The sequence below is a fragment of the Patiria miniata genome, unplaced genomic scaffold, assembly GCF_015706575.1.
Source record: "Patiria miniata isolate m_02_andy unplaced genomic scaffold, ASM1570657v1 HiC_scaffold_15, whole genome shotgun sequence".
NCBI lineage: Eukaryota > Metazoa > Echinodermata > Asteroidea > Valvatida > Asterinidae > Patiria > Patiria miniata.
In genome coordinates this window covers 4,296,209-4,308,548 of record NW_024037053.1, presented here as the reverse complement: position 1 = coordinate 4,308,548, position 12,340 = coordinate 4,296,209, and the positions used below count along the sequence as shown (strand labels likewise).

Genomic DNA, 12,340 nt, shown 5'->3' with positions numbered 1-12,340 from the left:
CTTTACACAATATCGAATGTTATTTAAAATGTGGTAATCAAATAAAAGCGAAAAACCTTTGAAAAATCTTACTTTTTTCACATTTTGTTTTTCTTTTCCAGCGGTGAAGTTTCACATTGTCAGATCGTTGACATCGTTACCAACTGAATGACCTTTGACCGGCACTGTTGATTGATTGATAATAATTTATTTACTCCACAAAGCAAACTGGGCAAACTCCATTATTTCACGAGTTACTTAAATGAAATGATAATTAAAGACAATTATCGTATGTTCGTGTATATGGGAATTATTTTTACCTTAAAAATAAGCAACAATATATTTTTTTTTTAAATAAAATTTTATATTGGCTGTTGAATTTGTCCACACTATATGTAGGTGTAAATTCCACTTTCCATTCATGAAGGGGGTATAGCTCAGTGGTAGAGCATTCGACTGCAGATCGAGAGGTCCCCGGTTCAAATCCGGGTGCCCCCTAGATATACTTTTTATTCTTTCTTTGCGTCTTTTATGGCTTCAACAAATGCAAAGTATTTGTTTTTTTTATACCAGCCATGGCACTTCGTGTTTTCTTTACACGTAAAATTATCTTAAAAACCCAACCCTGAAACAAAATAATGTTGCACACTGCTTTATTTTTTTCATTTGGGGGGGGGGGGGGGGGTACAGCATGTACTGGAATATGAAAGTATAAAATTTGATATATTTTGATGACATAAAAGAAAAGATCATCCGATTATAAATTCACATGAAAAAGTCAAGCAACAAATAAACAACTAAATACAGGTTTCTTGTGTTTTTTTAAATATTTTTATTTCATTATTTTAGCTAGATTAAAACATAACATTTAAAATTTATTTCACATCGTCATCGCATTTTGGCAAATGAAAATGCAAACCAATTTCTGCCAGCGTTTCCAGGGTTCATCTTTCCTCAATGTTTATTTTGTCCAGAAAGTGATGGGTCAAATACTGACTGGTACATAAAAGAACTCTAAACCTTGATTCGATACATGTACAATGTAGTTGGAATTTTGACACTTACAATGTAACTGGCCAAACAATTTGAATGCACGACATTAAATTTGATTAACTGGCAGGCCTGATATTTTTTTTGGGGGGGGGGGGGTTGGTTGGGGGACAAGATTGAAGACACAAACAACCAACCCCGACACAAGTAAATGCCAAGCACAACCCCCCCCCCCCCCCCAAAAAAAATAATAATAAAGTGTATGATACAACATGTGTAAGTTCCAAAAATGGGGTCTTTGAGACCATTGTTTTACACTGGAAAAATTCTTTTCACACAATTTAGAAAAAACATGTTTTTCCTGGGGGAGGAGACATCTTTTACTTCCATAGCACAATTTGAAGATAACTGAGATAAAACATCAAGTTCCAACTTAATTGTTTAAGTTTCAACTGTACATGTGAGTTTAGTATTTCTTTGAAAAAGAGGAACTTGACATCAATAATGAAAACATGATTTTTTCTAATGTATCTTGCCGGATACGTCAAACAATATGTTACATCACCCTAACAGCATCATACGATAACTAAATACAGGTTTTATATGTTCACAACATGCACAAAAATCCACTTAATGAGAGAAACAAGAATTCACAAATTTTATTTCTTTATCCATTTGATGCAAATGTTTGCCATTTTCCATCCATGGCAACTGTAAAACCAGGGATATAAAAAAAGGCACACATGCATCAGATGAAGATCTTAGGGCAATTTTCATCACAAATAAAACAAATTTGGCACTTCCATCGACGTCCTTGCTTGTGTTTACTTATAAGTCTAGGGTGTGAGTGACCACTGATAAAAAAATAGCTGAAAACAGCTGAAAAAGGTGTCAAAAAGCTGAACTTTGGAAATCTCCTTTACTTTTGTACACAGCAAGTGAGGGAAAAAAGCTGAAATCCAAACCAAAAAAAGCTGAAATCAGCTTTAAAGCCGAGATTTCACACCCCTGAGAAGTATACTTTATGGTAACAAAGGATCATGTTCACTTCGAAAGTTTGTAGGAAAATACCAATTCGTCCATTTGGAATTTTTGCAAGCTTTATTTCCATTTAAAGGTTGAAATTTTCCATGCAAATTTCATTGTATTGCTCTCACTTGTGAATTCTGCAGCTAGTCGTCCACATCTAGTAAACCAAACAAGGTTCACAACACCATCAATGACAATAAATGAAAACTTTGAAATCGGGAATAAAAATATCCCCCCCCCCCTCAGAAAAATAACAACCTAACATACATGCACATGGATTTTGATGTAATTTCTATCTTATTTTATCTTTATTTAGAAAAACTATTACATGTATTTACAGCACATAGAAAAAAATGTACATTAAAAAAAAACCAATAAATATCTAGTGCTCCATCACCGATACATATTCGGGCAAACTGCTGTTACTGTCTGTGTTGAGTGGCGCGGCGAGGTCGTTTGATGTGAGTTTGTCCAAAGGGGAGGGGCAGGGCATAGCGCCGGGGACGGAGGGCGGGGCGATGACGTTTTGTTGGGGCGGGATGTTCTCATTGTTCATGCTGTCCTCCCAATCGATCTTGAAGCGTGTGATGCGAGGATCCGTGTGAAGAATGTTACGCACAACCTGTGGAAAACGAGCAATAATTTTAATAGTTTTATTTAATTAAAAATGTCTGTGATCCTGTCAGTCAGTTGAATGTCCGCCTGTCTGTACAGCTGCCTACAGCCCTTCTTAATCTTTATACCTTATCTCTGTTGTTGACGTTCTGTGTTTATGTACTGTTTGAATTCATGAATGTTAATGAGTTTTTTTTTCAGAAAACTCATTGACTGGGCTTTCATATGCCAAATTTTGAAAGTGCTACAGGCAAAACTTCATTCCAAAATTGGTCCTGCCATTTGGGATTCATTTTTTTTTTACCCACCCTGTACATTGGCAAGTGCTACAAATCTTTCGTTCCTTACCTTGTCAAAGTGAGGTTTGGAGGGAGGGTTTTCCCTCATCTCTGGATCTGAATATTCATTGTTAACGTAGTAGCCGACGCGTACAAACTCCTGGCTTCGGAAGGAACACGTGATGAGTGCCACCGTTACCCCTAAGGCGTCAGATTCCGGGATGAGTGATGTGTCTGGACAGTTTGCCTGATGGAAAAAAGAAAAAACAATCAAGCAATGAAAAGCAACATGATTTCTAGAAAACAAGTTAGACTTTAGGCCCAAAACAGTTCTACTTCCGATTACATGGCATTTATAAATAGGGTAGGTAGGTAGGGAAATTTTGTTTTTTGGGGGTTAATTTTTTTGTGTACGATCATATGGAGGCGTCTGCGTGCAGTCAAGGGTAAAAGGTGTTAATTGATGGTTTTGGGTATTTTTTCTCATTCCCCCCCCCACAAAAAAATTAGGGTAGGGGCTGTCAGAATAGTTTAGGTAGGGAAACCGGAAGCAGAACTATTTTTTTTTGCCTTAATGTGAGCAGAGTCTTGACCAAAGTTAACAAGTAAGATTTCCAAGAGCAATATTTGCAAATCCAATCAGGGGCCTTTTTCATACACCGTTCGTATTTTATGTGGTAATCTTTGGGGTATTTCACTGAAGAAATAAAACACGTTAATACGCATTTTCAATGAAATGCCCCCAAAGATTACCAAGTGATCAGAAGATGGGGGTATCCATCAAACAAAGCACTGAAATTTGCTAATTTGGAAATAATTGCTTAGCAACATAAAGTTACCAGCCAAAATCTGATGCAATACACACTGCTTGTGACTGGGTTCCGGTTCTCGTCTGATTTGTGCTTACCACCTAAATTTGCTGAGAAACATTTTCTACTTAAAGATTTAGAGACTCACCTGGAAAACGAACCGGTGGTGTCCAGCGGGGACTGGACCCACGAGGACAGAGTCTAACGTCTGGTCATGTTCCTCTGATTCAGCTGACCCTACGTAAATGATCTTCCATTCCAAATCTGGAGAATAGGATGACAACAAGTATTATTTCTGTAATATGACCATTGATTATAACTAGTTTAACTTTTTAAAATAGCAATGAATTTGGAACAAAAGTCTATGACTGAACCATTAATAATTTGACATCTGTTGCTGATATTATGAGACTTCATTTATTATTCATCAGCAGTGACAGCACTTCATAAGACCATTGACATTGTCTAATTTTTTTTTAAATTATTGATAACAAAATAATGTAAATTCAGTGAAAATGCAGCGAATCATTCACGAAGCAAAGGATCAACTTGAAACAGAACAAATCCAAGTAAAATATGAATAAAAATGATGACTTCGGCGGCTGTGAGCCTGTGTTGAGGCAAAATTTCACGGCCTCCGCCATTTTCGATCTGCTTATTCTGTGCTATGTATTATTTTTAGTTTTGTTTCCCGCGTTAAATCAAAATGTTGAATTCCCAATGAGCATTGGCATGATTGGAGCTGGAGTTTTTGAAGCTGCTCGCGTGCATTTTCGTCATGTTCGTTAGGAAAAAATGAAATAAAATTTTTAAAAACATGTTGAAAATAAAAAGGAATCCAAAATTATCATTTTGTCTGTTAATAATTGTACAACAATAACGTTTCTATAGTTTACAACTCTTCAGGCAATGCATGTAAAGCAGTGTCTGCCTCCTGTGCCCCCACCCCCCAAATTCGTTAGCTCCACCCACCAGCCAAATACCCGCTAATTCGCCCCATGGCAGAACAAGCTAGTGTGGGGCGAAAAATGTGCAGGTTTTTTTTCGCGCAACACGACAACACTCACCTTCAGACAAATCCTCTGCACACTCGAATGTTATCTCGAACTGGAAAGGGTTCAAGTAGGAAGTCGGATTATCCAAGACTTCGACATTCTCGATCTGTACCTTTGCCATTTTTCTGTACTCGTATTGTCGTAAGGGAACGTGCAGCGTGTTTAATTTGAAAGAATGTCAGACGAAGATTTCGCGGCGTTTGCAAGTGGCGCAAAAATGACGAACAAGAGATTTTCTAATGAGCTCTCTGAATGGTCAGATGGTATAAATATTCATAAGTGTTCATACGCGCACGCTGGTTGGTCAATGTTTTGTGACCTTCTTCGAGATTAAATAAAGTGTGACAATTGTTATCATAATAATTTGTACAATATTCGTAATTATAATTTTTACTAGGGCATACAATTATCTTAAACTTTTTTTGACTTTATTGTGATTGTTTTACGATATATGAATATTTCAAGGTTCGATTTATATTTTAGTGATTGTAAACGAGGCTGATTAAAACAAAATGGCAGCCACCATGACCAACGAAATTTTCAAGTTTTCGTGTACTTTACAGGGCCATGAAATGGATGTTCGGGCCGTTACCGCGGCATACTATCCAGATAGCTCCATTATAACGGCATCTAGGGATCGTACTGCTCGAATCTGGATTCCTACAGGGTACGGATCTAATTTTTTTTCCCTGGTTTTGGTCATCTCTTGTTTTGTGCAGTAAGCGAAGGGCAGTGCAATTGCTTGAACCAGTAGAGGGCGCTATTCAACTACTAATTAGTACTCATTGACACTATTACACTTTGTAGTAGTGTAGTGTGCTGATTTGCTAGCCAACATGCATGACATGAGTCTTGACATGCACATGGCCATCATGCAACCTTGAACATGTTGAAAGATATTTCATGGCATTGGATTTTCCTTAAGTTAAGTTATTTAAAGTTTAAGTTTAATTTTTTTCCATTTTTAATTGGGCAGTGGATATTTATTTGGCCGGCGTCGGTTTTCCTTAGTTTTAGTGTACAATATTAAGCCGGAACGGCACTGAACATGCGCGAAGTGACTGCGTTTTGGGACTTGGACATTTTAACTGTGATCTTAGTCTGGAGAGAAGTAAGGCACTGTACCATCTGCATCTGCTGGCCTAATATCATTTAGTAAAAGAAAGCTTGCGCCAGCAAAATATCCACTATCTTTTAGTAACGAAAAATAAAACTGCCAATATTGGCTCTGTGGACTTTCTGAGAAAACTTTGCAAAAAGAAATTTGTGATGCAAAATTTTGATGTGATGTCGTTGAATCCTTCAAGTGCAAACTTGAAAGTGTTCTGATGTGTGATGGTTGGAGTTTACTCCAACTTGCTTGAGTTGCCATTCTCATCCTATAATTTATAAATGTTTTTTTGATTGCAGAAGTGGCTACGAAGAACAGCATTGCATGCGAGGGCATGAGAACTTCATCGCAGCGGTCTGTGTCCTGCCTCCCAGTGACAAATACCCAAAGGGCCTGATAGCCACCGGAGGAAATGACCATAAGATCAATGTGTACCAGCCAGATAGTCCGGTACCGGAGTACACCTTGACTGGCCATGCTAATACAGGCGAGTGGGCTGGACTGAAAGTTCAGGAATTTCAATAGGGTTTGACGTCAAATCCAAACTGAGCTTCATTGTCGACAATCGAGGGCCTTTTATGTCCCACGCTAGTGTGCATCAATTTCAGAATGCAAGAAATCCAACCAGAAATCGTTTTTGTTTCACTTTGAAAAATTTGATCTTGTAACTCTTTCTTTTCCCTTTTAGCCAATTTTTCCACTCACATTCTATGTTTATTCTTGTTTCAGTCTGCGCCCTGGCTGCAGGAAAGTTTGGCACCCTACTCAGTGGCTCTTGGGATACAACAGCCAAGGTGTGGCTCAACCAACGCAATGTGATGACCCTGAAAGGTCACGACGCCGCGGTCTGGGCCGTGGCCCTCATGCCCGGCCAGGGGTTAATGCTGACCGGCTCGGCCGATAAGACCATCAAGATGTGGCGGGCTGGAAAGTCTGAACGCACTTTTGTTGGTGAGTTTGTTTCCCAGGAAGGTCACCCTAACTCCCTGGACCTTTATTTGCAATGCATCTTCCTGAATCTTCCAAAAGCCAACAGATACTTGCCTTGCAAAAATTCACAAATTTTCATATTTTGGTTAAGTGAAACAGAGCAGAGCAGTGGGAAAAATCTTCTCTTTAATGTCTTAGGAAGACAAAATGAAAACGTAATAAGAAATCACATATTTGTGAATCAAAGTTCAGAGGAGGCAAAGTAGACTACTCAATATAACCAATTGTGGTTGAGGATTGGAGTGAGCCAAGAGTTCTCTGCAAAGGTGCATTTCTCAACCAAATTCCCAAATTGGGCTCAAATTCTATAACTTACTGAAGCACCTCCAACATTCTTAGATTATGGCTGAGGATTGGAGCTACATGTAGAGCAGCAACCTCTGCTAGGGTATCCCTAACTTAATGCCGGTATCTGGTTTGTCTACAGGTCACAGCGACTGCGTGCGAGCCCTGGCTATCCTGTCGGAGTTAGAGTTCCTCTCCGCGGCCAACGACAACACCATCCGGCGCTGGACGACCAGCGGGGACTGCACGCAGCAGCTGCAGGCCCACACCAGCTTTGTCTACAGCATCGCCCTGCTGCCCAACGGCTCGGACTTTGTCACGTCCGGGGAGGATCGGACAGTCCGAGTCTGGCGCCAGGGAGATTGTAGCCAGACCATCACCCTCCCGGCCCAGTCGGTCTGGTGTGTGGCCGCGCTGCCGAACGGCGACATTGTCGCAGGCTCCAGGTACAGTGTAAAGAAAACACAGTCATATAGCAAGGAGGTGCACACTTTGTGTACAAAGTCTCTTTTAAAGGGAATATACAACATTTGCAAACATCCAAAAATAAAACTACCATGTTTTTGCGAAATACCTTAATAGGATGTTGGTAAATGACAGTCTAAAGCATCCTGTAAAATTATGGCACCTGGTATACTGTCATTTTCAAGAAAAGTGGTATTTTTGTATCAATTTCCAACGCTGATCGGCCGATCAGCGTTGGAAACAACTGGCTTTTTTCAAATACTGGCCCCAATTGACCATTGCACTTGTTTGCAATCGATTACAAACCTATGAACGGGTACGAGCCAGCTAGACTGGTTCCCTGACCTTACAATTCCCCAATGTATGTAAACTGCTCTGTTTCTTCTTATATGGAGTCGGGGAACCAGACTACAGGAAAATGATCGTTTTTCTTGGTTTTTATAGCATTTTCGAACCCAAAACCTCCAAAAAGTCAGTGTAACTATATTTGCTTTATATTTCCAACCCCCCAATTCCATCCATTTCTGAAAATTACAGCAAAAGCAAATGATGTATATTCCCTTTAACCCTAACCATCCTAAATCAGCTAACATTATGAAGTTTAACTTTTTATTAATGAAGTCCGAGTCCAGGGTCCTAAGTCAAGTCCACATTTTCTTGGCTGAATGACACTCGTACTTTTTACCAACAGTGACGGCGTGGCTCGAGTGTTCAGCACAAACCCTGAAAGAATCGCCAGTGCGGAGGCCCAGGACCTGTACAATCAGCAGGTGGCGGCGTTCAGCATGCCCGCCAAAGCCCAGGCCTTCGGCGGGATCAAGATGGAGGACTTACCAGGGAAAGAAGATCTGTCCAAACCAGGTAAAGAGATATAGTCCATATTTTGCTGTAAATTTTAGGGTAAAAACACTAGCAAATTCTGTTAATTGCGGCAGTTTAGTATTTTTTTACTAATTTTACTACTTTTTTTTTAACTCTATTTTCCGAGTAGGCAAGAAGGAAGGGCAGACGAAACTGGTACGCGTCGGTGACACAGTGGAAGCGTACTCGTGGAGCGTCGCGGACAGCAACTGGAACAAGATTGGTGATGTCGTAGGTACGGAAGGGGACGACACGCAACCTAGCAGCAGTAAGGTCATGTATGAAGGCACGGTAAGGACAAACTTTGCATACGAGTGGGGAAAAAAGTATGAACTGTTTACAGTAATACTATGGAGTAATACTTCTTTTAACTTAACATTTCACTCAGTATTCTCAGTATTCCTGAAGATGATCAAAGCACAGTGATTCAAACGTCAACTGGAATTATAAATGATAAATGATAAATGGGAAACAGAAAAAATGGCCCTACAATTTAGAGTATTGAAAGTTATCTGTTGACAGGCATGCAACTTTTCCTCAGATCCGCTTATTTCCTCGTTTTTTTTTAACTTCTCATGAATGCCATTACAAATTGAAAAATACTCTACAAGGTCTCGAGTGGTTTGGAGTTTCCTCGTTTTTCTAATTTCCCAGTTCAGTGCCTGTGTTGGACAGTATAGAAATTTTACAGTATCCTTAATCTAAGCCAAGAAATAGTCATCATCAAAAACTCAAAGATAAGTTGTCTTGTTTTCTTGTACCTTGTTCCTCATCCCTCAAGGAATACGACTACGTCTTCAACGTGGATCTGGAGGAAGGCAAGCCGGCGTTGAAGCTGCCGTACAACATCTCAGAAGATCCCTGGCTGACGGCCCAACGCTTCATCCACTCCAACGACCTGAGCCAACAGTTCCTGGAAGAGATTGCCAACTTCATCATTAAAAACACCAAGGGTGTGACCCTGGGCGGGGCAGCCCCGCCCTCAGGGGGCGATCCCTTTACGGGTAGGTTGGAGTAGCGTTGACCCTGAGTCACTGGTTTAAACAAACTTGTCCAACTAGAATTCAAGAAATTAGGGTTTACTGTCAATCTTGGATGTGGTAAGATTTTCTTAATACTGTTAACTTCCTTTGTAATATTTTGTGAAAAAGCACTCTTTGATATCTCTCTTAGGTAGCAAGATGGGCACCGGTAGAGCGGTTTTTCTGTTATTGCATTATATGAACATTATTCTCTGTTACCTCTCTCATAAGGCGGTTCCCGCTACATCCCCGGTTCCGAGCCCCCTCCTGGCGTTCCTAGAGCAGGCGGAGACCCCACTACTCCGAGATCAGGAACAGATCCCTTCACAGGTAATTCAACCACCACTGATATTCCACTGGAACAGTTTGGGAACTAGACTTTAATTTATAACACAACTTGTTTACTGTCATCTTGCAAAACTTAATAAAAAATCAAATATGATATGTTTTGTTTTCAGGGGCCGGTCGTTATGTTCCTACCTATGGTGCGTCAAGTCAACCAAACCAGATTCCATCTGCCGCACCTCAGACCAAACAGCCCAACCCCTACTTTCCAAAGCTGACGTTTGTGACCTTTGACACAGCTAATGCCCAGGCCATATTAGGTAAATTTCAAATGTTTTCCACGACTATTTCACCCATATCTGTGACCTGTAGTCCATAAATACAGTTTCCTTAAAAAAAAATAGAAAGTTCAAGTGTCATAACCAATACAGTAATTTTCTTACAAATTTAAACGTTTCTGAAGTTCAATATCGGGTTTTGCCCTTCACCGACGTATTTTTATAAACACTGTATACTCAGTGTTGTCCCAAGTGATTGTGAGAAAAAATTCACAACCTACTTGGGTGGGACTCAAACCAGGACCTGCTTACTAGTGCAGACATCTGCAGGAGGTTCAGGGTTCGAGTCCAACCCGAGTAGTGAATTTTTTTCTAACAATCACTCGCCACAACACTGGTTCAGTGTTTATGAAAATACATCGGTGAAGGACAAAACCCAATATTGAATGTACATGCACTTATCAATAATTTCTGAAGGTACCGTTTAGCAAAGACATTTTGATTTGAAACTCACATTTTTTTACTCAATCGTAGCAAAACTGAAAGATTTTAACTCGGCGTTGGATGAGTCCGGTCAGTTGGATGAGGTCGCCTTCGGTCAGCTGGAGCAACTTCTGCTAAACGCGGGTAATTCCGCCAGCCCTACAGCTGAGCAACTCGGTACCTTATGGAGAGCCCTGCAGTGGCCCATGGGTAAGAAAAGTTCAGAAAAATGATTTAGAAACCAAACGTAAACCATGGAAGAAAGTTTTGAACCTGCTGAACGGAACGTCAACTTGAAGATTGACTGGCAGTATAACTTCTACCTGTAGTAATTTTGTGCACTGTTTTTTTCTTTTCATAGACAAGGTATTCCCAGCCATTGACATCCTTCGGCTGGTAATCCGCCACCCAGCCATCAACCAGCACTTCTGCAATCAGACCGACGGGAACCAGTTCCTGTCCCGCCTCCTTCTCCTAGCCTCGGAGAGCTCCACCCCTGCCAGTCGCATGCTTGCCATGAGGACGCTCTCCAACGCTTTCAGCCAACCCCACGGCGCTGAGCTGTTGGCGGCCAATCGCGACACGGTCATCACCTCGGCACTGCAGTGCCAGGGGGTCGCCAACAAAAACCTCCACGTTGCCATGACGACGGTGCTTTTGAATTTCGCAGTCGTCTTGCAGAGCGGGAGTGACATTGAAGCCCGCTCGCATTGCCTGTCGGCCGCGTCGACGATCCTGGACAACGAAAGTGATCCAGAGGCACTCTTCCGACTCCTTGTTGCTATAGGAACGCTCATGAGCGTGGACGACAATGCGCTGGCGATCGGAAAATCACTTGACATTCTCCCAGTGGTCAGGAAACATTGCGCTGTGAAGGAACCCGCCAAAGTCGGAGAATGCGCACAGAAAGTGGCCGCTTTGTTACTATGAGGACGAGTCCTTGTCAAGTTGAACTAAACTGTTGTCTCCTTCAGAGATGCTAGATTTTATAATTTATGCCTTCAATTTAAAAAAAAAATGAAACATTTCCTTAATGAAACACAGCAAACAATGTGTCATTATTTCCAATGCAATGTGAATTGTGGACTATAACTTTGCACTATACTTGGACGAGCAACTTTTGTTAAAAGAAGACCGTGCTGTTCCAATTCCGGGGGGAAATCAAGTTAACTGTGATTACTTCTTGTATTGAGAGTTTATTGATCCGATATCTCTGGGTATTTCGACATATCCTATTATGTCACACTTTTCAAATAACTTTACACGTCTCATTTACCCTTATTCAGATAGTTTCCACTGTAAAACCGGCATATTTTGAAAGTTCGTGACATAAACGTAACTCCAAACTAACAGCCTGCTTCGAAGCTGATTTCACTAAATCTCCGCGCACACTGAGCACACCGTGATAAAATAATGAGTTTGACAATGAAAATTATGTATGTATCCATCGAGAAAAGCACCCAAAATGTTGTTAGCAAGTAGAAAACAACAAATATAACAGCACATTACATGTAAGTGTAGGAAAAGAATGACTAAGAGCAAAACGATTATGCAAAATTAAAAAAAAAAAAAAGTGATGGGGGCTTCAAACTCAAAAAGCTGAGAAACATTAGTTATGAAATAAAGTACTTGCGCCAAAAAAAATCCAATAACTTTTTTGAATTGAATTCGATAGCGACATTACAGCTACACAACGCACACAACGCTAGCACATTACATCAGGTCATGTGACCTGGGAATGAGTTACCTGCCTGGCCAGGGTCAGGCTATTTATAGAAAAAATACAAGTTGGGGGAGGGGACGAA

General features: G+C 40.6%; 2 protein-coding genes and 1 non-coding gene across 3 annotated transcripts; 2 read left to right on the top strand and 1 right to left on the bottom strand.

Moving 5' to 3' along the window:
- Positions 1 to 405: 405 nt before the first annotated feature.
- On the top strand, positions 406 to 477 carry Trnac-gca. The gene has a single exon. It is a non-coding gene; the product is annotated as a tRNA-Cys (tRNA).
- A 910-nt stretch (positions 478 to 1,387) lies between these two features.
- On the bottom strand, positions 1,388 to 5,003 carry LOC119722497 (histone chaperone asf1b-B-like). The gene is made up of 4 exons (XM_038192651.1): positions 4,768 to 5,003; positions 3,849 to 3,964; positions 2,962 to 3,138; positions 1,388 to 2,620 (listed from the first exon to the last, which is right to left on the bottom strand). The coding sequence occupies exons 1-4, from the start codon at positions 4,874 to 4,876 to the stop codon at positions 2,381 to 2,383; spliced, it is 642 nt and encodes a 213-aa protein (XP_038048579.1). The 5' UTR covers positions 4,877 to 5,003; the 3' UTR covers positions 1,388 to 2,380.
- Positions 5,004 to 5,251: 248 nt separating this feature from the next.
- LOC119722495 (phospholipase A-2-activating protein-like) lies at positions 5,252 to 12,170 on the top strand. The gene is made up of 11 exons (XM_038192648.1): positions 5,252 to 5,422; positions 6,166 to 6,353; positions 6,596 to 6,817; positions 7,284 to 7,587; positions 8,298 to 8,467; positions 8,598 to 8,758; positions 9,249 to 9,471; positions 9,721 to 9,819; positions 9,948 to 10,094; positions 10,587 to 10,745; positions 10,897 to 12,170. Exons 1-11 carry the CDS (start codon positions 5,268 to 5,270, stop codon positions 11,463 to 11,465), a joined length of 2,397 nt encoding a protein of 798 aa, XP_038048576.1. The 5' UTR covers positions 5,252 to 5,267; the 3' UTR covers positions 11,466 to 12,170.
- The last annotated feature ends 170 nt before the right edge of the window (positions 12,171 to 12,340 follow it).